The 26,099-nt window shown below is 36.5% G+C and overlaps 1 protein-coding gene and 1 long non-coding RNA gene across 2 annotated transcripts; one reads left to right on the top strand and one right to left on the bottom strand.

Moving 5' to 3' along the window:
- Positions 1-2,313: 2,313 nt before the first annotated feature.
- On the bottom strand, positions 2,314-21,256 carry LOC123655287 (bifunctional purine biosynthesis protein ATIC). Its single transcript, XM_045591100.1, has 11 exons — positions 21,132-21,256; positions 17,970-18,015; positions 14,695-14,911; positions 13,455-13,730; positions 13,081-13,193; positions 12,170-12,393; positions 11,289-11,537; positions 10,389-10,610; positions 9,475-9,652; positions 2,919-3,082; positions 2,314-2,665 (listed from the first exon to the last, which is right to left on the bottom strand). Exons 2-11 carry the CDS (start codon positions 17,989-17,991, stop codon positions 2,546-2,548), a joined length of 1,785 nt encoding a protein of 594 aa, XP_045447056.1. The 5' UTR covers positions 17,992-18,015; positions 21,132-21,256; the 3' UTR covers positions 2,314-2,545.
- Positions 19,035-20,130, top strand: LOC123655288. The gene is made up of 2 exons (XR_006743375.1): positions 19,035-19,153; positions 19,683-20,130. It is a non-coding gene; the product is annotated as an uncharacterized LOC123655288 (long non-coding RNA).
- Positions 21,257-26,099: the final 4,843 nt, after the last annotated feature.

Genomic DNA, 26,099 nt, shown 5'->3' with positions numbered 1-26,099 from the left:
TAAAAATACAAATATGTATGTAGTCTTAATCTTTGCAATTGCAATATGATTGCAATAAGAATTAACACATAAACAACTCAACACAACACGATAATGTCACTTGTTTGACATTTTTAAAATGTTACTACACCTATTTACATATTTTCCTATTTTATTTTTTCTGCACAATGGAAATGTTGTAGAAGTAATTTTTAAATCTTTAATTATTTTTAAGTTTAAGACCTTCACCAATGTTAAATAAGTACATAAAACCAATTGTTTCCTAAATAAATAGATTTTTAGATTTATATAAAGTGTTCACGATTATTGTTTGTTTCTTAGTGATTAATTTTAATTTATATTTTTGATTTTTTGAGTTAAAAGAAAAAAAAAACGAGTGTGTCTAAGACCACACGACTGAAGTAAAACTTCTGCACAATAGGTCTGCACTGTGTATTAGATATACAAAGCGTAACTGGCTATAAAAGAAAGAAATATGTGTTTGCACCTCTCTCTTGCTGCGTTTGCCTCGTCCGATCGCACTTTTCGTAACGCTCTCGTCACACATTCACCAGATTACTCCGAAGTCAAGCGTGCGTAAAAAAAGTTTTACTTCAATAATAATTTGTGTATTTGATATACAAGAATACGATATTTAAAAAGTAACCGTCATTTTTCTGTAAATTAATTTTAAGGGAAAAATAAGAAGGATTATACGGAAACTATTTAGCTAGGAAGCTTGTCATTTTCTTTTTGTACGTAGAATTGCCACAATTAAAGGTAATTATTTACTGGTATCACAGTTTCAAGGTTTCGTATGACGGAAGCGTGCTTGGGGAAGAACCTCGTACTACTGTACTGTTTTAAGAACATGAGTCACAAAAATCCCCTGTTTTGCGATAATATTATTATTTATCACTACCAACCATGTTTGTTTTTCTTTCTTAATCCTTAAGTGCATGCTGTATGGTTACAGTAGTAAAGAATATAGTCTTTCCCTCTTTCCGTGTGTGTCGTAAGAAGTGACTAAAGATTAACACAGTTCCACTACCGCCTTGGAACTTTAAAAGCCGACCGATGGCGGGATAACCAACCAACTGCTGGCTTTGAAATACACAGGCCGAAGACGGGCAGCAGTGTCTTCGGTGCGATAAAGCCAGCCCTGCGGTCACCGACCCGCCTACCCAGCGTGGTGACTACTAGGTGACTATGGGTAAAACACATGAGTACGCCATTTTTGGCGCGAACTTGTGGAGGCCTATGTCTAGCAGTGGACTACGATAGGCTTAAGTTAAGACTTTGACGATAAAGGAAATATGAAAAACTAAACATTTCTTTGTTAGTCATTATTAGGTACATTTACCTATACTTACTTCTACTTTTTAGTAAAATAATACTTTTACGTTTATATTAATAAAAAATGTAAGTATAATAACTAATAATAGGTCTTTATCTATGAAATTGCCGTTTTTGATGAAATAAGTTAACACACTTTTATTTTATATTTTTATTATTCAAAGTAACTATTCCTGGAATCAATGCACTTTTGCCAACTTAGTGGTAGCTTATTGATGCCTTTCTTGAAAAACTCTGCTGGACGGGAGGCAACAAACTCTTTCAAGGCATTTTGTACTGCGTCTCGGGTATTGAATTTTTTCCCCGTCAAAAAGTTATCCAAATTCTGGAAAAAGTGGAAGTCTGTAGGGGCAAGATCTGGTGAGTACGGCGGATGACGGAGAACTTCCAACCCCAGCTCTTGTAACTTCGAGATAGTCTGCTGTGCAGTATGAGATCGCGCGTTGTCGTGCAGGAGCAGCGGAGCAGAGCGATTGACAAAAGCTGGTTGGAGACGTGTGAACTTCCCTATTAATGTGTTTAGTTCTTCACAGTACATATCGGTAGTAATGCTCATGCCGTTTGGTTAGAAGCTGTGATAAATTACACCGGCACTAGACCACCAAACAGATACCATGACTTTCTTAGGGGTCATTTTTCATTTAGGGCATTGTTTAGGTACTGAACCAGGATCTAACTAACTAGCTGAGCGCTTGCGATTGTCGAATAGAATCCATTTTTCGTCATAAGTAGCAATGCAATAAAAAAAAAATTTCGACTCGTTTTTCAAATGTAATTTTTCTGACTGAAAACGTATTGTTACGGAAATAAAATGTGGCCTCAATAATAATAATTAATTGATTAATTATTTTTTTATATTAGATATGCCGACCTTTTATTGTATTGTATACCTAACGTGTAATCTTGTTATTGTAATTTTTAGACAGAAAAAAACAAACATTTTGGTTAAAAATGTTTATCTTAAATAAAAAATAAGACTAATCAATCAGATCAACTTTATTAAAAACTGTAACAAAAGGACAGTAGGAATGTATATATAGTTATAAAAAGTCTGTACGATAGTTATTAAAATAAACACGAGAATATATTTTTATTTTAAAAATATCCTATAAACTTATGATTAACAGTTTATAACTCTTGTAATGCTTACTATACTAAGATATAAACAAATATAATTTTCACAAATTTCTCAAACAGCACATGGGTAAATTTAATGATGGAACAGTCTGAGGTTTGTATGTGCAAGTACAATGTTGTGTTCGTTGCAAGCATCGATCACCTCTTTATCATTGTTAGAGCCGGATGGACTTCCAATGTATTCGACACCACACTGTAATAAAATAATATTTATGTAAACAATAACCAGTAGCACACTGCAACAGCGGTTTCGGTGTTTTTCAGTCCTTTTTCTATTGGACTGCAGTTTATATAGGAGTTAATTAAAAGTATATTCATAATTTTGAATCAGGCAAAGTTCTAAGTTCCAACTTAAAATAATATGTATCTTGTCTGAGCTTGGTGAGTAGAGTTATTGTTGGTATATAATGATATTTATAAGTGGTTCTATCAGCAGTCATTATTACCTGGACAGCTCTGTCTATATTATCTCTGAATGGGAAGAAAGCATCGGATGCAAGTGCAACTTTGTCCATTTTCTTGACCCACTCATCTCTCTCCTCTGCGGTGAGGAGTGCGGGAGGCTCTCCATCAAATAAGTTCTTCCATTGATCTAGCGGAAGATCAGTTCCTAAAAAAATATATTGCTGAAGATGTTTATTAAATAATAAAAAACTTGTTTACATCCAAATGTATAATCCTGTATAAAGAAGACCTTGGAACTAGGATAACTATTACTTTGTTTGCTTCAATAATTTAGCAATTATAATGTCCATCAATTTATCTATACAAATAAATAAAATTAAAGTGTCTGTTTGTAATATTAAAATAACATTTTTTTTTACAATTTTTGTCTGTCTGTTTGTTCCGGCTAATAATAATATTGACGGGACTTTCACTGGCTGCTGATGCTCACAGCTGATGTAGTAAGGAGTAACTTGGGCTACTTTTATTTTACAAATTTATTTATTTTATAGCTCTGCAAACTGAACAACTTACAACAATAACAACACTTTAACAATAACTGTTTTGTTAAATTCCACGCGGACGAAGTCGCGGGCACAGCTAGTATGATATAAAAGCTTGTCGATAAAGTTACCTATGTACAGAAACAAGCAAATGAAATAGTTTGATCTGATTGATTTTTTAATTTTCAAACTTAAGTAAATACGAGTAGTTACTTGAATCAGCAACTTTTATATCATACAAGCTTTTACCAATAATAAAAGCTTTTATATCATACAAGCTTTTACCAATAATAAAAGCTTTTATAACAATACAAGCTTTTACAACAATTCATATAAATTGTGTAATGTTATTATAAATATATGTTGATCGTAGAAGTTTTGAAGTTTATTGTTTTCAGCGCATTTAAAATAAAAGCTTATTTTTGAAGGTTTTTACTTGAATTTATTTACAACATAATAAAACTTAGGTTTCCTTAGTGATTTTTAATTTCAATCGAGGATTTGTATTAATAAAATAAAAATATAAATTGTATTATATATTTCATAATCTATAAGAAGTTGTTTCATTAACAATTAATATTTAACAACTTTTATTCTACTAGATCTTTCACATAAATTGAAAAACGAGAAAGTTTAGTATGTAGAAAGGTTAGTTGAAACATTTATAATTTTAATTGGTTTTCGTGTGCCACTTTATAGTTTAATAATAACAACCTAATCTTATCCATGTATACATATGTTAAAGTGGGCTATCTATTGATAAAAATATTGTTTTAGATATCGCAAAATGGGAGTTCCGCGATGTTACAAATGTTATTTTTTTTTTCTTTAAGTAAAATCAAGTCTAAACTGTTTTCTAAATTCAACAAGAGCTACCTCACTGAAATATAATAAAACTAGCTGGTGCCCGCGACTTCGTCTGCGCAAGATTAGTAAAGTAATTCGAATAGCCATTATCTTCTCAATTATCTACCAAAATTCATCAAAGTTGAATATAAAAATCAATTTGTTACTACCAAAGATAATATATTAAAATTACAAAAAACCGAAAAACACGTGGCACTTGTTTTCTGTTCCCGAGGAGCTACAGCGACGTGCAACACACCAAACGACGCGTCTCGGCAAGCTTTTCAAAACGACATATCATACGTCGAGATACGGTTAGTGGTTCCGAAGATATTGAGTTTACAAAAATTAGTCAAAATTCAAAATAAAATATCAAAAAAAGTAAAGCGACGACCCCCACTTATTTTTAGTTTATTTTGTAGTATTTATATAGTTTCATCTTCGTACTAAATTTCAAAATTTTTGGCTGAAAACTTTCGGAGTTATAAATTTTTGAAAATTAGGGGTGTGCATGTGGGGGTTCATCCCGTGGCCCAATCTCTTCGGAAACCAACTGTAAAAATTGTACATAGTTAAGTTAGTTAGTTTAATTTTTTTTGTAGATTTTTAAATTCATTTTTTGTGCTTTTTTACTGTAATTTACTGTTAATAATAAGGTTTTTACAACCCCAAAAATCGGGGGTTGATCCTAAAAATTTTTTATGTATATAATTAAACAGCTCTAGCCGAGACGAATCGAATGAGCCCAAGAACGGGTAATTTAGAGTGACTAGGGCCGATTCTAGAAATTTAAGATCTCGTGGCGGCCATATTGGCGGCCATTTGTAAAAACTTTAACAAGCCATATCTCGGCCATTTTTCGTCTTAGAGAGCTGGGGCTTCTTGTATATATCTTGTAGTTTAGCGAACTGTGCCTTTAAGCACAAAACGACTCTACGTAGAGTTGACCCCCCGATCCCATTTTGTGGACCGGGAGAGGGTAGAGAAGACTGGGCCCATTACGGGGAACCCACGCACGGGATTCTGCGATCAGCGGTTCCCGAGTTATTAATTTTTGAAAATCAGTCTAGATTTAGACCAACTGCGCGGACGCCATCTTGGAAAACTTTAAAGCGCAATATCTCGGCAACCGCTGGTCGTAGCGAGACGCGGTTTTCGCCACCGACCTTCCCTCACTGAGGGCTATCAATCTTATTATATTTGACGACTCTACGTAGAGTCATTGACCAAAAAGTAGAGTTTTCTCACTTTTTGTTAGTTTTTAAGTTAGATTTAAGTTGTTTATGTACTGGGGCATATTTGCCTGTCTATCTGATCGGGGAACGGTCGTTTACAGCCGTTCTTCTGAAAAAATTTAAAGGTATTTCAAAATATATTTTATATATTTTTATATTAATACTCTTTGACTTTTATATTAAAATTTTATTCTCTGACGCACCCTCACGATGTTCGGCATACGCACACCCACCAAAGACAGGATCGGAGGGGCCCGGCCCGCAGGAGCGAAGAGAAAATCGACGGACGAGGTACAGACGAGACCTCCATGGCGGACGAGCCCCCTGAAAGTACCCTCCCCCAACTCAAGCAAGGACAAGGCTCTGGCGGTGGGGAGTCCAGGGTCGCCACAAACGGCCGAGACCTGTAGTCCTCACCGTCTGTCCCGCCAGTCCGTCGAGGAAACGCGGAAAACTACAAGACTCGAAGCCGTTGACGAGTTGGTCCACCGCTGCTCAATAGCGACCACGAGCTCAAAAAACCTTAAGCGCGAATAGAAGAAAATGATCGGCGAAGCCATAGACGGGCTGTACGAGATGCTGGAGGCCAGTGAGGCGGAGCTCGAGGCCATGAGGAGGGTGACGAAGGAGAAGTCGCTGAGCCCTAGCGGAGAGCACTCACCGCGCGGGCCTTTGCTGACGACCTCAGTTGCTGGCGCTGAGCCTGTGGTGGTCCTCGACTCCCTCCTGAGCGAAAAATTAGACGAGCAAACCCGCCTCCTCGTCGAAAACGGGTAGCGTCTTAAAGACCTGCAAGACAGGCTCGCGAGACAGGAAGGAGCGGCGGTCGATCGGGGGACATATGCGAGTGTTGTGGCGGCTGGATCTTTGCTGAGGAGACCGGTCGCTTCGCACTCGCGTGTGGTCTCGTCGACCGATGAGCAAATGACGGGTGAGGAGGTCCTCACCCAGCTGCGTGAGACGATGGAGGCCAAAGAAGGGTGGATCAGGGTGGAAAAAGTGCGCAAGGCTAAGGACCGAAAGGTGGTAATGGCCTTTAGCAGCAAGGAAGAAAGGACGAAAGCGAGACTGAAAGTCGAAGAGAAAGGTAAGGGGCTCCTGGTCGAGGAGGTCAGCAACAGGGACCCGCTCTTGGTTCTAAGGGGCGACTCGTCGGTTAACACCGACGAGGACGTGTTGAAGGCCCTGAGGAACCAGAATCTGGAGTTGTTTGACGGCCTCGACGAGGAGACCGGCAGGGCTAGGGTCCGATACAGACGACGGGCTCGGAACCCGCACGCGGCTCACGTGGTCTTGGAGACCTCGCCCGCCCTGTGGGATAGGATAACCCGTAAAGGGTATGTCCATATTGACCTCCAGAGGGTGAGGGCAGAGGACCAGTCCCCGTTGGTGCAGTGCTCCCGATGCCTAGGCTACGGGCACAGCAGGAAATTCTGTGTGGAATCGGTCGACGTGTGCAGCCACTGCGGCGGCCCGCACCTGAAGACGGAGTGCACGGACTTGGCGCAGGCCGTCCCGCCCTCCTGCAGGAACTGCCGAAGGCCGAAACTGGATAAGCTTGACCATAACGCCTTCAGCAGTGACTGCCCAGTTAGGAGTAAGTGGGACGACTTAGCGCGGTCAACAGTCGCGTACTCCTGAAGGTGCGATGGTCGGCGCGGTGGCGTGCTAGCAAGAAATCTCCATTCCCTGGCGACACACGCGCGAGACACTCTGCGGGGGTCTTGGCTTCGGAAGAAACTTGTATGTTTGTTGCAAGACTCTTGTCTGGACTGGAGACTCCAGCGGAGCAAGAGGGGAGCGCGCGACCGCCGACTCCTGTAGAGGACCTCTGCTTTTTGGGATACAGGGCAGCTGTAGGCTACAAAGGGTCTTAGGCGGATCGATTGTATCCTTACATTCCTTGACGAGGCGGCAAGTAAGCGAACGGTCTTCAATCAGAGAGGCAGGCAAATATGTTATTTTTTATATCATATGTATATAAAATAATAGCATAGGATAAGTATAGGATAAGGATAGGCTAAGGATATACAATTAAGATCGAATGTTAAATAGTAAATATAAGAGAGAATTTGAAGAAATACTAAGTTAAACTGTAAAGAACATATTAAAGATAAAATACGTCTAAGTTGTTAGTAAGTAAATATAGAATGAGGAACCATAAATAAAACCTATAAGTGTTAGTAATTAATAATCAACCATGTTAAAGTAGATTAAGACCCTTTATAGTAGTAACTAAGAAACAAAAGTTGTATTAAATAAAATGGAAAATTGTCATAATGATAATAAATATCATTATTATTAATTAGTAGTAAGTATTAGAACAAAGAAAAACAAAAAAAAAAAAAAAACCTGTAAAACAAAGAGTTATGATCCCAAATGTGAAAATTTATTTACCCCCCTTATATCACATAAGCTAAGTTAAGGTAGCCAAAGTAGACAATTAGGACACAAATAGAGGGAACCCACCCTGTGCGAGAAAGATGATGGATGTACATAAAAAAGATCAAGTATGAGGCATGAAAGTACGAGAGGCATAAAAGCGAGAACTGGTATGAAAGAGTAGATAGTAAACAAAGTCTCCGACCCCTATATCGGAGGGTAAGAATAAAAATAAAAAAAAAGGTAATATATTATATTATTAAAGATAATATATTTCTAATGCATGCCATTAGAAATATATTATCAATTTTTATTGTAGCTATTTAATGTTCACTGTTTTGGCTATAATGGCTTACTCATAAATGATAGATATATGCTGTCGCGGACTTTTTTGTAGGACTCATTAAGATAAATATTTCTCTTATACATAATATATGTTTAAACTCCACAGTTTTTCAGCGTACGCCAGAATAATTCTAAGATGGCAGATTTTTTCCGACTTACTTAACAATTTTCGTTATATTTTGGACAATTCACACAGTATCTTTAAAATATATATTATTAGTATAGCCTATGTGTTACTCTAACATATAAGCTATATTATTGTAAACTTTCATGAAAATCCATTTGATAGTTTTTGTGTGAAAGAAGAACAAACATCCAAACGTCCATACATCCATGCATCCATACATCCATACAACAATCAAACATGCAACAAACTTTCGCGTTTATAATATTAGTAGGATAGTAAATATTTACACTCACACATGTCTGTGTACGCGTAGTTCTATAGATATATATTATTAACTATATATTTATTTATAAATACATTGCATGCATAACCTAAATAGGTTTTGTAATATTTTAACCAACTTCAAAAGATCTCAATTTGATTATATTTTTTTATACGTGTTTAATATAAATAACAATTTACTGGGTGTACCGATTTTGATGATTCTTTTTATATTCAAAATATGCTGCTTGTCTAATGGTTGGTAGTAGTGTTTGTTAGTGATAGTACTAGTGGGACAAGTAACCAGAAGGTGGGGCAACACAAATCAATGTAAAAAACTCGATAAGTAGTACAAAATTAAAAATGCTTTTTTATTTATTGCAACTTTACAAATCCTTTACTATTTACACTACTACAATAATGTCTTGCTGAGGTTTTGGCTAAATCTGACTAAAATTTCTTTGTAAAATTTAAAATATCTATTACGAATCGGGGTCGAGCACTGTTGGACTGCTCTGGTCTAGTGGTGAGTGTGCCATCTTGACGCCTACACACAGGCGGTCGCGGGTTCGATTCCCGCTCGGAGTGCATTCCAGTCTGGGTGTCTCGTGAGTCTCTCTAGCATGTCTCAGAGAGCACGTTAAGACGCCGGTCCCGGTCGTTATCATAAATACCTAACTGATAGCGATCTTTACTGCACCGCAGTGGAGCAGGGAGGTGGCTTAAGCGTCGATCCTTCTCCTATATGATTAGAGAAAGAGGCCCGTGCCCAGCAGTGCGATGTTAAGGGCGGAAGCGTATCGTAGCGGGGCGGGGCAAGTGGCCCCCTGGCCCTCCAGCGGGCAGCGGCGGTACTCACCGACGGTGCCGTTGACGTAGTTGTCGATCGCGTTGGAGGCGACGGCGCGCGAGGTGCCGGCGCGGAAGGCGGTGCGCAGCACGCGCGGGTGGCGGCGCGTCCACCACAGCGCCGCCTTGCCGCCCGCCAGCCGCGTGCAGTGGATGCGCGACTGCTGGCCCGCGCCGATGCCCACCACCTGCGCCGGGGGTCGCGGTCGTCCTCTACGTGTGTCTGGGCCGGCTGGAGGTGAGCGGCAGCGGTAGCCGACCCCCCCCCCCCTGACCCTCCCTGGAGCTATTACTACCTCACTCACCACAGAAAAACCACACTACTTGAAATCAGTGCTATTTAGCTGTGATCTTCTGTAAGGTCGAGATACTTCCCCAGACGGGCTGCTCCAGATTTTGAGTAGGATATAATTATCCTGCTGTAGCAAGTTTGTTCTCAAACAAAAAAAAACCCGACTTCAATTTATACTATAGTCCAATAAATAACTTTAGGGATAACTCAATAATCAGTCGGCAGATCTCACTGAAATTTAAAAAAGATGATACGGCAAGCAACAGCTTTTGATTAGGAAAAGAATAATCAAAATCGGTGCACCCAGTAAACAGTATAAATGTTAAAAAATACTCGAAAAAGATCAATAACGAACCGTGAGGTTTGTTGAGGTTGATTGCAATCTATTTTGTAAACATGACGTAACGCCTGCGCTACGTGATCGATCCCGACACCATGTATGTTTTTTGCTTTTGTATGGGAAAGCTAAAAATGTTTAAGTTACTAAATACTTCATATTGACGAATAAAATATCGTCCAATTCGCTTGATTCGTTGAATTCGCTTGAATCGCCATTGATTCGCGTTCCACGTAAAGCTGTATTTTTTTTACAAATGTAATTAATATAAAAATATATTAATTTTTCACCATACCTGACCGTCCCTAGCGAAGCACACAGAATTACTCTGCGTATATTTCAACGCAATCGTTGCAACGATGAGATCTCTCACAGCGTTGGGCGGCAGGTCCTTGTTGTTAGTCACGATGTTTTTGAAGAGATCTGGAGTTATCTTAGCGTCATTGCGTCTCTGCTCTAACGTAAGACCGAAAATAGTCTTCTGTTCCATCAAGTCTGGCGTGTAGTTAGGATCAATCTAAAAAAATGTTTTGTTTACATAATTTTTATAAGAAAATATTTTTTATAACTATTTCTTTCTAGTGTAGGCGATTCGTTAGGTTCACGCTCGGGATGGATATTTTTAGTAGTACAAATATTTCTTTCCGGTCTGGTTGTTTGTCCTTGTGGTTCTCCCCACTATGCCTCGGAGAGCATATTAAGCAGTCGGTCCCGGTTTTTATCATAGACATTTGAAAGCGATCGTTACTTATAGTAGGGAATATATCCGCCAACCCGCAGGGGAGCAGCGTGGTGGATTAAGATCTGATCCTTCTCCTACAAGGGGAAAGAGTCTTATGCCCAGCAGCGGCATGTCACAGGCTGAATCGGACCTCTGCTCCAGCTGGAGAAATTAAAATTGAAAAATTTTCTTTTGATGTTTGAAAGCACGCTTATAAAAAAATATATAAAATAAGACAGAATTATATTTTTATAGAAATCTGCAAAGCAAGCTCAAATACTGAATCATCATTATTATAGACTAGAGGAACAATCGAGAAGGATCTTTACCGCGCATAATCAATGTTTTTGATAACGCGAATTTATAGGCGTCTCAAAAACAATCTCGAACTTAACTTAAGATACCGATATTAAATACCGCTAGCAAATTCAACGGGCCAGCCCACGAGAAAGTGGGTGCGGGGCGCGGGCTCACCTGCAGCACGCAGTAGTTGCCGCCCTTCTTCTTGCGCAGCAGCGCGAGCGCGGCGGGCGAGTAGGCGGGGGCGATGACCCCGTCCGACACCTCGCGCGACACGAGCCGCGCCGTCGCCTCGTCGCACTCGTCGGACAGCGCGATGAAGTCGCCGAACGAGCTCATGCGGTCGGCGCCGCGCGCGCGCGCGTACGCGCTGGCCAGCGGCGACAGGCGCGCGCGCGCGTCCGCCACCATGCACACCGCCGCCTGCGAGTGGTAATACACAACAGTGTACACGGCTGGATGTGTCCAATACGTGACAGTGTGGAATGTTTTTATTTATTTATATAACAATTTATGTACACTAGGAAAGCAAAAGGAAATAGCTCTTATAAACAATGCTGGTACAAAGGCACTATATATATATATATATATATATATATATATATATATATATATATATATATATATATATTTAAATGTATGCATAATTTAAATGAAATATTAGCATTCTGCACTCCTTCTCTATATGAACTATGAATGTGCGAAATTTCATACTCCTTCGTCCGTGCAATTTTCGAAAAAGGAGTACAAATTTTTTGCTTTAAGTATTGTATAGATTACGTAAGGGGTCGTTCATTAATCGCGCGATGTTTTTACAAGTGCTATAAAGTTAGTATAGAACAATGTTTTTTTCGTTATTTTTGTTCAAAAAGTAAATTAATTACTCTCTAGAATTTAACAGATTTACTTTAAAAATGTAGGTAATGTAAACTTAAATTTTAAAATTCATAAACACTCCCAGAAATCCTTACCGCTTTTCATCACATGCATACTTACAACATATTTACATACAGCGATTGTGTTTGTTTGAAATATGTTTTAAGGCCAAAACGTACCTCTTCCTCAGACAAGGGTAGACCGATTGCAGCTCCGGCGGGCGATACATGCTTGAAACTAGTGGCCGCGGGAAGACCCAGGGCTTCCTTCAGCTCCTTGACTAGTTGCCAAGCGTTTAGAGCGTCGCAGAGGTTTATAAAACCCGGAGATCCGTTCACCACGGTTAGAGGTAGGCGGTCAAGGATAGTGAACACTTGAGCTGGCTTTTGATGTGGGTTCATACCTGTTCAAAATTATAATTTTTTAGCGGGTAAACAGAGGACCTCTAAATAGTTGTTATAACAAGATTGGACGAAGACGTCAAAAAGAAAAAGGAAATAAATCTATTATAAAGCTGGAGTTTATTTGTTTGTTTGATCGCGCTAATCTCAGAAAAGAAGGTCCTAATTGAAAATTATTTTGTGTTAGTCCATTTTCCGAAAAGGCTTATAGACTAATAGTCTAAGTATATAAGTTTATATTATTATATAAATATTTTACTTAATTTTTTTTCTCATATTAACGCAGATGAAACAGCAGGGCAAAACTAGTAAAACCATAAAAATACTTTTTCTTACTTTTTTAAACTACTTTACCTAAATTTGTTGTTTCTATACATTTTGATGTATAGATTCACAACAAGTAATTAATTAATTGCTGATAATCGCTGAGGTATCTCAATTAATAATTTCATATTACCTATTTACAACGTAAGTTACTCTTTATTTAATAAAGATAAGTTTTTTATTATATTCTAAAGAAACAAATAAAAAATTGTCAGAAAAAACAAAAAGTGTAAAAGTTATAAGATAAAGTAAGATAATATTATAACAAATTAAATCTATAATACTTATAGCTAGTTTATATACACTTTTTAATATATTATAAATACATATGGTAGTAAGAAAATTAAAATTCACAATTTTCTTACCATATCTTAAAGTAAGTTGAGATTGTCCCGCAGAGTATTGTTTCCGGAAGTAGTCAGAAATATGTACATCATATTGAGAAGTGTGAGTGAATGCTTTTAAGGCCAGTTTTTGTCTAAAAATATAAAATGTAGTTCTTAGTTTGTAGTTTAGTTCTTAGGGACTTGACTCATAGTCTAAAAATATCTTAACATAGCAGGTTATTGCAGTTTTAAGGAAAAATGATTTTTATAAGAACTATGTTGTATAAATATATAAATAAATATAAATATCTTCAATACACACACACACACACACTCTGATTCTTTTTTCTTTTTAAATATAAAAATAAGCAAAGCTGACAAATTCGTTAACAAGTAATTTAATTTTAATGCACCTTGTTTCCAGAGAAGTTTGATGATCTTTGCTTTGTTTCAATTCCTGAATAACATTCTCGTAGTCAACCGGGTCACAGACCACAGTAACTCTATCGTGGTTCTTAGCTGCTGCCCTGAGCAATGTAACTCCACCGATATCGATGTTTTCTACCGCATCAGCGATAGTTACTTCCGGTTTAGACACTGTTTCAACGAAAGGGTAGAGGTTGCACACCACTACACTTATCATGTCGAACTTCTGACGCTTCATGTCTGCCTGGTCGGATTCAGTGAGCCTGTAATAGGAAAAGTTTCACACCAGTCAGGATGAATAAGGATAAAGGGTCTCCAGCCTTTTTGTAAATACATAGAGCTGATCGTTTTTGTAATTAGATTTATGTGGCTATAAAGTTTTTATCTCTAAATAGTATAAAACAAAGTCGCTTCCCGCTGTCTATGCTTAGATCTTTAAAACTACGCAACGGATTTTCATGCGGCTTTCAGTAAATAGAGTGATTCCAGAGGAAGGTTTATATTATAATACATGCATAATATAGTAGAGGAACATGATAGTTTTTGCACCCGTGCGAAGCCGGGGCGGGTCGCTAGTTTCAGATAAATATAGTATATTTGTATTATTAAATATACAAAGTATATTATACTTTAAGGCGTCAATTTTTTGTATTACTAAGATACTTCTGATTACAAATATTTAGTCATAACGGTTTATAAGCGACATGAGACCACCACTTCAGCCTATCGCAGTCCACTGTTGGAAGTAGGCCTCCACACTGTGTATGTCAAAGCCCGCAGTTGGATAGTTATCCAGCCATCGGTCGGCTTTATAAGTTCGTAGGTGGTAGTAGAACTGTGTTATCCCTTAGTCGCCTTTTACGATACCCATGGGAAGAGAGGGGGTGGCTATATTCTTAACTGCCGTAGCCACACATACACAGGATATCTTCCCTACTATGAGTAACGATCGCTATCAGGTGTACATGATAATAACCGGGACCGACAGCTTAACGTGCTCTCCGAGGCACGGTTGGGAGACCCACAAGGACGAACAACCAGACAGGAAATAAATATTTGTATAAGCACAAATAAATATATACTCCGAGCGGGAATCGGACCTGCGATCGTCCGTGTTTAGGCGCCGCCGACACGACACATGCACACCCATAACAGCAGAGCGGCAGTTAATAAGCATATTTAGTTGTTATAAAATAAAACATAAAAAAAAGATACAATTTCGCTTACCTTGATAGAATCCCAGCATGAACAGCAGGATGTAAAGACTTAACACGTCCTCCGAGCATCTCCGGGGCTCCAGTTATATCAGAAACATCAAGAACCTTAAGACCGGCATTCCGAAGAGCCGTCGCTGTTCCTCCACTACCGACGAGACCTAGGCCGATCTCTGAGAGACATTTTGCGAGTGGTATCAGACCTGTTTTGTCTGATACACTGAGAAGAGCTGCAAAAGAAATTTTTTTTAAACCGACTTAAAAAAAAGGCGGATTATCTCAATTTAACTGTATTTTTTATGTGCACCTCATAACTATTTACTCGATGTTCCGATTATGGTGATTCTTTTAGGACCTTTTTCGCCTTAATAAAGAAACTATAACTTTTAGATTCACAATTTCAAATATAATTGAAATAACTTTTAGATTTGCAATTTCAAATAGAATGCCATAAATATAGTGGAATTCGATCTTGAAAAAAAAAATATCATAAACTTTTAAGACATATATATCATTGTCAAATAGCATAAATGGCAAACGGTAAAACGGGCCCTTAAGTTTCTTAAAAGTCTATGAACTGATTTAAATAAATATTTGTATCGTAACAATTTAGGTTGCCGATTACTTTGTTTAATACCAGCAGACATCTCTGCCTCCAACCAATTTTTTACTTCAACTAGCCTCTTCCCGAGGCCTATAACTAATCGATCATCGTAATAATTATTACAAAAGCGACATTAAGAGTCATTTCACAAAAATCGGTAACAAACCGCGAAATTGTAATATTTTGACGTCGTTAATCTCAGTGTTGGATGCAATAATGTAATTTATATTCTTGAAATATAATAGAGCAACCTTTGTTGTAGTCCATAGTCAGATCAGAATTTTGATTTATATTATGTGTATAAAATTATTAACCTTTTTATCAACCTCCTCCCTGGGTAAACGGTCGCAATGTATACTTTGAAGTCTTACTTTTCAATAACCTCTATGTTGAAACTATTTTAAAAAAATACGTAATATGTGGAATATAATTTTGTTGCGCACTATCGCAGATTTTTATTCAATTTGTATCTCTATTATACGATAAAAAAAATTTAAAGTTACGAATATTTTCCAAATAAGTACAATTTTAAAAGCGATATTTTTCTTAGAAAACTAAGATATTTTAACGAACTATGTTCATCAAAGTAAACTTACATCATTAAGGAATACAAAAAAAAATAATTAAAAGATGTAATCATTTATAATACATTTTATATTAAATAATAAAAAGATAGTATATATTACCACGCATCAAGCCCAGTAAATCAGTCGAGCGCTAGCGCTCTTAGAGGTAAGGTCCACGCCAAATTCTGCGCAGCCGTCTCTTTCGCTCACACGCGCCAAGCGCCCGTTGTTATAGCGGATAAACCGCATTTGATACTTTCATAATAAAATATAAATAAAATAAACATATTACGAAAATGACTGTAAAATAATATAATGATAATTTCTGTAAACAAATGTATAATTTAATTTTCTTTTCTCACACTATCAATACAAATAGGCATTTCAATCTGTTTGTCTTGTTATTTGTTAATTAATATGTTTGTCGGTGTCGATGTCATAAAATGCTATTTTATTCATATCGTAAATATTAGATTCATTCGTAAACTGAAAAAACTAAATCAATTTAAAAAAAATTGTTTCATAAAATTGATTTTTTTATTTTTATTTTAAATTTATTGACTGTTGTTATATAACATAGTTGAAATTTTTAACAAATTAATTATGTAAAAAACATTTTATACCATAGTTATAATTTTTATTATACATCAGAAAATGATCAAGATGGTATCTTGGTTGTCACACTATACTTACTAGCACAAAGATCGCGCGGCTCGTACGACTCGCGCGATGCGACCAAATTTACCTAAACTTGCAGAGCGTAAAATTGTGAAATGGCTCTTAAATATCATACTGTGTACCAAATTTATTTAATAAAAAAAAAAAAATACCAGCAGACAACTGACTTCATAATTGCGGTTTCCCTATATAGTGGGTAGGTACATAGCATTGTACTATATAGTTTTAGCGGACTAGATACTTGTAAAATAATTTATAGTTTGGTAAAATATTATATTATAATAAAACAACTTTTTCGGATTTTATCGCAGTTTATTAGGTTTTTACCCGACATATTACCCAACGACGTTTCGGATGCTTTATAGCAACCATGGGCACAGGAGACAGTCCTAAAAGTTGTTTTCTTATGAGTGAAATTCGCGTAAACATTAGAAAACAAAATATTATGTATATGGCATATAAACGGTTATATATATTCTGTAACATTTTAACTTAAAAAAACCACAAGTCCCATTCTTGTTTTGATGCAAATCATTGATTTATAGGGCTTTTTTTATCAATGATGCAAATTAAAAAATATTTTTATTTAATTTAGACTTTCTAGATTTTACTATGAAAGTACAGTAATACCCCGACTTACGCTACCTCGACTTACGCGAATTCGGAGTTACGCGATTTAATTTTCTCGTCTTATCGTTTTTTGTTTGACTCCCCCCACCCGCATTATTATTCGTTCAGTTTACAACAGGCACAGACGTGTAGTGCGGAATCGGCGCGTAGGTACATAAGTTACGATTTTGTGTTTTTTGGGAATCGACAGTCAGATCAATTACGAAAAGTACCCCGCAAAACTGTACCCCGACTTACGCGAATTCGACTTACGCGGATAGCGCTCAGTCCCACTCAGTACTTTATTATTTAAAAGTACTATATATTTCTATGTATAGCAGATGAATTTTTAGAACCCTATTTAAAGGATTGTTTTTGAAATAAGATCTTAGATCAATGATACCAATAAAAAAAAGCTATTATGATGACTATAGTCTACATACTCTCTGTAATAGTGTAACAACAGAGTTAGGAATATTAGGTATAAAATGTTATGTATAATTTTAATTTATGTATAATTTACCCAATTCTAAAAGTAATCACATAAAATCATGCAATGTTTAGTATCACAATCGCTATATTAAAGCTAAGCACAACTTATTTAGCCAAGTAGTCAGACAGTCAGCTATTTGAGCACAATTATTGCATCTAGAAAAAAAGATTTAGAAATTTTCAAATAATTTTCTAACTATAACAAAACTGTACAACTATTTGACAAATAAATATTACCTTTTTCCAAATCCTGTAAAATCCTTAGTTAGCATAAAAATAAATAAAGATGTTATAAGCAAAATTTTATTAGAATATAAATATTTGAAAATAGCTACATACCTAATTTCCCATTGGCTGCCATGACTGAATATTCAAACTTGTAGTACTGAAATGTAAGAACAATGTTCTTGATCAACATATCACATTGACCTAGCACAGGGGTCTCGATAACAAAATATTATCTTATTTGTTAAACAACTAGGGCTGCGTAAATATTGCTTTTAAAAGTTAAAAAAGGTAACACAGGTTTTACATTTATTTTAGTTGTTTCACTGGTGAACAATAAAAAATAATAATAACAAGCCAAATAGAATTAACAGAAATTAAGCATTTTAAAATTAAAATAATACTTTCTAGTTTAGAGACAACAAATAAAAAACTAATAATGAAATTTCTATTAGACAGTTTTTTTACTACTGCATAATCTGCACTAAGGTTTTCTATACATGCTTTTCTAATCACTGAAATACTAGAATCCATATTCTATGTATTTGTTAATTTGGTCAATAAAATACAACTTAACTTAATACAAAGCATTAAATTCAGTTCATTTTTATTTTATTTTTAATTATGTTATATGTTATTAAGAACAGACAAAAATAATCTATACATATAATAAAATGGTAGGAAAGTCAAAACTGTACATTGAATATTTTTTTTAAAGAATACTTGTGGTGTGATCTACAATTAATACCGAAGACAAAAATAGGGTTTTTAGAATTTTGTCTGTTTGTCTGTATGTATGTCCGGGATAAACTCAAAAAGTACTGCATGGATTTACTTCAAATTTGGCACGAATATTATTAAGAAGTCGGGTCAACATATAGGCTACATATTATCACGCTATCACCTACGGGGAAGGAGCAGTGAACCTTTATTTCTTTAACGCATTCTGTAACAACGCGTAATCTAACGACGTATATTTGAATGTTGTTGTTATTATATTAATAATAACCATGCTATAGCATAGCTACATTCACACTATAAATAAAGACATTCTGTAGTATATTTACTATCAGCATTGCACCCGTGCGAAGCCGGGCAGGTCGCTGGTAATATAAAAAAAAACATTATTTTGTAATTTCAATAATCAATTTGAAATAATTTTGTAACCTCAATAAGCAATTTGACAACCCTGCCAAAAGTTTGAATGATGAAAAGTATGATGTAAGGTTATCTCACAAGAGAACAATACTGAAATAAATAAGTTTCGAGTAAACAACTTTTGTTTTTAGTTAACAGCTGTATGTAAATATTTGATTATATTTTATTTTAATTTTTTGTAAATATTTTTCTACAAATTTCAAACTTAAAATAATTTGTCATCCTTAGACTAAAAAGGGTATAGGAAATATTTTAAAATCCTTTGAACGATTTTTCTTTTTCTATTCTTTGATTATTGTGATTGTGACACAATATATGACACCTTTTTGTTTTTTTCTAAAGCATTATAGGATGTTAATAATTTCAAGTTAATTACTTTTAAGCAAGGATATTTTAAAAAATTGTATAAATAATGTTCTTGAATTTTTATACAGTAAAAACCATTACAAAAATTATCTTCAGCAATAGCAGGCAATATTATTTTCTTGTTTAAGGAACATTGTTTGATGACTTAGCACTAATGAAAGGACATGAAGATACTTTGTGGAGTGAACACAGCAACAATCTAAAGATTGCAGGCTCAATCCCCACATACAAATGTGTATAGCAGTATGGGTATTTGTTGTTGTGTATTTCCAAAACCTGATATAGAATTGTTCTGTGTTTCAGGAACTTGACATTGGTTTATACTTGACACACGAGTGAACTACTGGGGCTCTACTGAATGTGAAGCATTTATTATAAAAAAATCATCACCAGTATATTAAGTTTGTTGGAATATGTACACAAATAGTACACAACTCAGGAAACAAACAGGATTCACGGCTCGTTACATGGGGGGTGGGTCAAAAATCTTCAAAATTTGCATTAACTAATACTTGAACATACAGATTATAAAAATAATTACGAATTCTTAAATAATATGAATTATTATTACGGGAGGCCGTGTTGGCGTAACGATCACAGCACTTGTTTTTTGGGTGTTGCGATGGTGGTTGCGGATCGATCCTCGCACATGACAAACATTTGTATTGGCCATACGGATATTTGCTGTGGTCTGGGTTTAAATGTTGAACAAAGTGAAATTAGAATAAAAATTAAAGGATATATACATTTTTATCTTTGTTTCATTAACAATTTCTAAAAAGAAATTTTCTAGTTTCTTTATTTTCAAAATTTTCTTATAACTGTGTATTGCTAACTGCTGTGTGACTACGGCAGTAAAGAATATAGCCACCCACTCTCTTCCCGTGGGTGTCATAAGAGGCGACTAAGGGATAACACAGTTTCACTACCACCTTGGAACTTATAAATGTGTTTGCTGGCAAAGGAAAAAAAACGACTTCAATTACATCGACAAGTAATACAACTTACGTAGATGAAAAAATAGTCAAGTAAATACGCATTATCAAAGATTATTATTATAATCAGATCTTGATAAAATTTAATTGTGACCACATGATAAACATTAGCTTTCGATTAAATTAAAAATCATCAAAATCGGTACATCCAGTAAAAAAGTTGTACGGATTTTCGAGGGTTTCTCTCAATTTCTCTAGGATCCCATCATCAGATCCTGGTTTCCTTATTACGGTACCAAACTAAAGATATCCCCTTTCCAACAAAAAACGAATTATCAAAATCGGTACATCCAGTAGAAAGTGGTTATGGCCTGGTTCCGTATCACTTAGGATATCTCCTTTCCAACAAAAAAAGAATTATCAAAATCGGTTGATAAATGACAAAGTTATCCCCGAACATATATATATATATATATATATATATATATATATATATATATATATAGATATATATATATATATATATATATATATGTACGGACGAATTGAGTAATCTTCTCCTTTTTTGAAGTCGGTTAAAAAAGCCGATCGATGGCTCGATAACCATCCAACTGCTGGCTTTGTAAATACACTGGCCAAAGACGGGCAGCAGCGTCTTCGGTGAGACAAAGTCAGCCCTGCTGCCTGCCCAGCGTGGTGACTATGGGCAAAACACATGAGTTCGCGTCATTTTTGGCGCAAACTTGTGGAAGCCTATGTCCAGCAGTGGACTACGATAGGCTGAACTGTGTATGACCTTTAGAATCTTTTTACTTACCGGTGGCTTACGGAACGGAACTATACGGAATACGTAATAATGTATAAGAATCAAACTATAATTTTATATAAAATCAGTATATTTATTTAGACAATTTAAAGTTCTAAGTTTTCACATAAAAATCACATGGCAAATTTTTTGTTTATATTAATCTTGATGGTACTGTTGATAAAATATCGATATATCGAAATATCGATGTAGTTTTTTGATATATCAAACTACTATATATATCGAGAATCCGATCTTCTTCTTCTTTTTTAAAGACTGGCTCCATCAGCTTTTCGCCGATGATTTTGCCAATGACAAGTACCTACTGAAAGTGTATAAGTCCGGAAACGGTCCGTTTTTGACAGTACAATAGTGGGAAAAGCCGCTTATACTGCAGTTAGTTGAAAATATTTGACATGACTATTTAACTTTAATTTATTGGTAAATTATAATTTTATATCATTGATTCTAATAAACTTAGCTAAGACAACACAAAAAGAAGATGGCACTAAAGTTAGAAGAAAACAAACATTGACCGGCCGCGGAATGTTTTTGGGAAGCATATCATATAGTGATACAGTTAATTTCAGACAATTAAAAAATAAATGATCGAGAGATCCTTCCTCCAAGCCACATTCACATAAGGAACTATCACGAATGCGTAACTTAGCTAAGAACACAGGTGTGCAGGAGAAACCCAATCGTATACGGATAATTATCGACGTAGTTATTTTACCTAGGTCGGAGTATTTAAAAAACCATGGCTTGACAGGGATACACGGCTGGATATTGCCATAATATTTACCTGTAACTAGTCTTGAAGATTGCCATAATCTATCCCAAGATTTATCCAGGTATTGTTTAGCCAAACTTCTAAAGTCTCGGGTAAAGCATTTATTATATTTATCGCAGCCTAGGTGAATGGCGTCTTTTGCACATATGTCTGCCATCTCATTACCTGTTATACCGCTGTGACTCGGTATCCAAGCAAGCGCTACTTCAATATTCGACTGATGACATTTGAACAGTGTTTCTTTTATCTTTAGAGTAATGGGAAGATTATTTTTAGCATGAAATGGACTTTTCAATAAATCCTGGAGGCAACTTCGAGAGTCAGTGAATACTACAGATTTATTAAGACCATGAGATTCAATATACAAGACAGCTTCCAAAATGGCAATACATTCACCTGAGAAAGTTGAGGAGAGAGGAGGCAGTTTGTAATTCAAGATAATATTGTATTTAGGAATCCAGACAGCAGAACCAACGTTTAACTCGGGGTTAATTTTAGATGAGTCAGTGAAGAAATGTAACCATTCTGACCAGTCCGAATCGATTATTCTATTAAACTCAAGTGCGGCGCCAGGTGATTCTTTAGTAATTCCTAGGTTCAGGATAATTCTAGGATGATATATCAAGGAATCGTAGCTATACGTGAATAGTGGATTTTTGTCAAACTGATATATACCATTGATGTTGATTTTAAGAAAAGATTTAGTAAGGGGGGGTTTATCTTTATAGGTCCAAAAATTTGAATTATTAATAAGCTGATTGAGATCATGGAGCTTATTAATTAAAGGGTGAGAAAAGTTTTGTACGGCATTAATAAGGAACCTGTCACATAAGAACTGTCTGCGGAGATGTAAAGGAGGATCAACCAATTCCACTTGAAGGGCATTAGTAGGAGACATTTTCATTGCTCCAGCTATAATTCGTAGGCATTTCGCTTGTAATCTAGTCCAATATGAGAGAGCAACCCTATTACATGGTTCCAAAACGAAACTTGCATAGTCAAAATGGCTACGTATAATCGCATTGTACAACAACTTCTGCGAATAAGGGTGCGATCCCCATCTAACGCCCGAGAGAGATCTTAGAATATTAATATTTTTTTCACATTTGTTAGAAATATAATTTAGATGTTGAACGCCCGACATTTTGGAGTCCAGTATGACTCCCAAAAATTTTACGTGATTCTGAATGGCAATAGGTTGACTATTGATGTGAAGAGACACGCTATCTGGGACAGAGCGTTTTCGAGTGAAAACGATGCCAGAGCATTTTGGGACAGACAAGGTAAGACCATGATCATTTAACCAATTATTTAAGTAGTACAGGGCAGAATTAAGTCTAGAAGTGGCCTCGGAAAAAGTTGAAGAACAAGAATAAAGAGCAATGTCATCAGCATATTGTAGAATATTGCAAAAACAGAGGACCGATTTGTCAAGGTTGTAAGTATACAAATTGTACAAAAGGGGGCTCAGAACGGAGCCCTGAGGAAGCCCTTTCCAGACTATTCTTTTTGGAAGTAATAAACCTTGGACGCGAACCGTGATGTATCGGGCAGAGTAAAGATTAAAAACAATATTGATCATTTTCATCGGCAAGTTTAAGTTAAACATTTTCTGACGGAGAATATGGAGCTCAACGTTATCGTATGCAGATGAGATATCAAGGAAGGCACCAATAACATGTTTCCCAGAGCTAAGGGCACGCCAAACATCGGTGGTAAAGATGCTGAGGCTATCTAAAGAGCCCATACCCTTCCTAAAGCCAAATTGGTATTTAGACAATAGGCCTCGACTCTCTATAAGCCACTCTAATCTATTTTTAATAAGGTGTTCCATAATTTTAGTCATAACAGATGAAAGAGCAATTGGTCTATATGAAGAAGGATTCCTGGGGTCTTTATTAGGTTTTAGGATAGGGATGATAATATGAGTTTTCCACGAATCAGGGACAATTCCGGAGCTATAGATTAAATTAAAGATATCAAGCAGATATAGTTTAACAGAAGTGGGGGATTTCATAATAAAGGAGTATGGGATACCATCGATCCCAGGCGAAGAATCCTTAAGTCCATCAAGGGCAGAAAGTAGTTCATTTAAAGAGAAGGAATCGTTGAATCTTTCGGAAGCCATGCAAGAGGGAGGACATAAAAAAATGTTTTCAGAAGGAACATAGGGAGGAGCTAGATTATTAACAAAGTTAGGCAACCAGTAAGAGGAATCGTTAGAAGAGACGATACGATCATCCTGAAAAATTTGTCTGAAAGATTTTATTTTTCTCCACACAAGCGAGGCAGGAGCTCGCAGTGACAAAGACTCGCAGAAGTTACGCCACCCACTAGACCTTTTCTTTGAGAGTAAGCGCTTAGTCTTAGCAGTTGTTTTCTGTAAATTTAGGTATTTAAGTGGAATTGATTCATCAGCTGCAGAGGTTAGACACAAAATAAACAGATCATAACACAGTAAAAAATTATTGTCAGAGACCGGAGGAAGGGTAGCAATTTTAGAATCAAGAAAATATGAGAATTTACGCCAATCAGCTTTCTGAGTTCGGTATTTTAAGAGAGGAGGGAGAGGAGCCGATTTATTAGGAGCGGAATCAAAATTTATTAATATGGGAAAGTGATCACTACCGAATGAGTTCGGTAAGACCATCCACACGAAGGACATGACTAAACTCGGAGATGACGCGGAGAGGTCAACTGCACTAGGTTTTTCACTCGGGGCACCTCTTCTTGTCGGAGTACCATCATTTAAGACACATAAATTGAGATTATCAAAAAATGACAACAGTGATGAGGAATTTGAGTCACATTTACCGCAACCCCAGAGTGTGTGATGAACATTAAAATCTCCTAAGATGACAAGAGGAGACGAAAATGTGGATAAGATATTGTTTAATTCTGAAATTAATGCTGAACTAGGGTGTGGTAAATAGATTGAAAAAAATAATAGATTAAATATTTTAGCACCAATTATTTGAAAACCAGGACCATGGTAAGGGATATGAATTTGCGAGAAGGTAACAGTTCTATCAATCAGAAGAGCGGACCCTCCGTAGCCATCATCTCTGTCATCACGTAAGCACAAGTAGCCAGGTACTCTAAATATAGAACGAGGCTGAAGCCTAGATTCTGAAAGAGCAAATATTGCAGGTTTATATTTATTGATTAAATAAATTAGTTCATGTTTTTTATTTCGAATACTTCTACAATTCCATTGAATGATCGTGCGACCCAGCATTTTTATTAACTAAAGTAGATATAAAAGTTTGCAATAAACTTAGGACATTGTTCGGTAAAGCGTCTCCAAACTTAGAGATCATGTTGACAAGAGCGCAGATCAAAATCTCAATTAAATTATCGTTAGGAGTTAAATTTGGGGTCGGCTCAATCATTTGGGGATTAGGAAAAGCACAACCGTTAGGCATGGTAGATTTAGGAGAGTTGGTGAGGGAGGAATGAGCATAAACATCATAAGAGGGGCGCAAAGGGGTACTAGGACGAGGAGTACTGAACACCGTTTTACGGTAGGAGGTAGAGGGAATGGTAGGAGAGCTTTGGGATTGGTGAGTGATTTGAGGAGAAGGATCTGTAGGGGAGCTTTGGGATCGGTAAGTGACTTGAGGAGAGGGCTCTAGCCTAGGCGACGCTTGAGAAGCTGCAGCATAGGATAGCCGGGGCAGATGAGGGACACGTGATGAAGCCTCTGTGTAACCAATACTCTCTTTGGTCATAATTAGTTTAATTTGCTTTTGCCTTTCATGCTCCGGACATTTTGAAGATTCTGTAGCCTTATGATTGCCTCTGCAGAAAAGACAAGAGACATTTTCATCTGAGACAGAGCAGGTTTCGCCAGAGTGAGGTTGAGCACATTTGTAGCATCGGGGGGTGGAACGGCACTGGCCCTTAGTGTGACCGAAACGGCAACAAGCAAAGCATTGGATGATCGGTAATTGGTACAAAGAAACAGGAAGGGATACGTGAAAACAAAAAACTCTCTCAGGTAAATTCTGTCCAAGAAAGGTTAGGGCAACTGTAGTAGTAGGTATCCATTCAGGTTTTCCATCGGTAATTCTTTTTTTATTTAGGCGACGAGCTTTGATGACTTTACCGCAGTTATGAGGGTATTCCATTCCCTCAACCATATCTGATAAAGACCATTCAATGGGGACAGAGCGGACCACGCCAGT

The sequence above is a fragment of the Melitaea cinxia genome, chromosome 7 (genome assembly GCF_905220565.1).
Source record: "Melitaea cinxia chromosome 7, ilMelCinx1.1, whole genome shotgun sequence".
NCBI classification, from domain to species: Eukaryota; Metazoa; Arthropoda; class Insecta; order Lepidoptera; family Nymphalidae; genus Melitaea; species Melitaea cinxia.
The sequence above is the reverse complement of the archived record's forward strand: the minus strand, read 5'-3'. Positions and strand labels throughout refer to the sequence as shown.

Excerpts from the sequence above, each read along its gene's own strand:
- LOC123655287 (XM_045591100.1), bottom strand. The coding sequence starts at position 17,991 with ATGGCAGCCAATGGGAAATTAG. Across the intron at positions 10,611-11,288 it reads GCAACTACTGCGTGCTGCAG|ATTGATCCTAACTACACGCC; the intron begins GTGAGCCCGCGC and ends ACATTTTTTTAG. Across the intron at positions 2,666-2,918 it reads ATATAGACAGAGCTGTCCAG|TGTGGTGTCGAATACATTGG; the intron begins GTAATAATGACT and ends ATTTTATTACAG.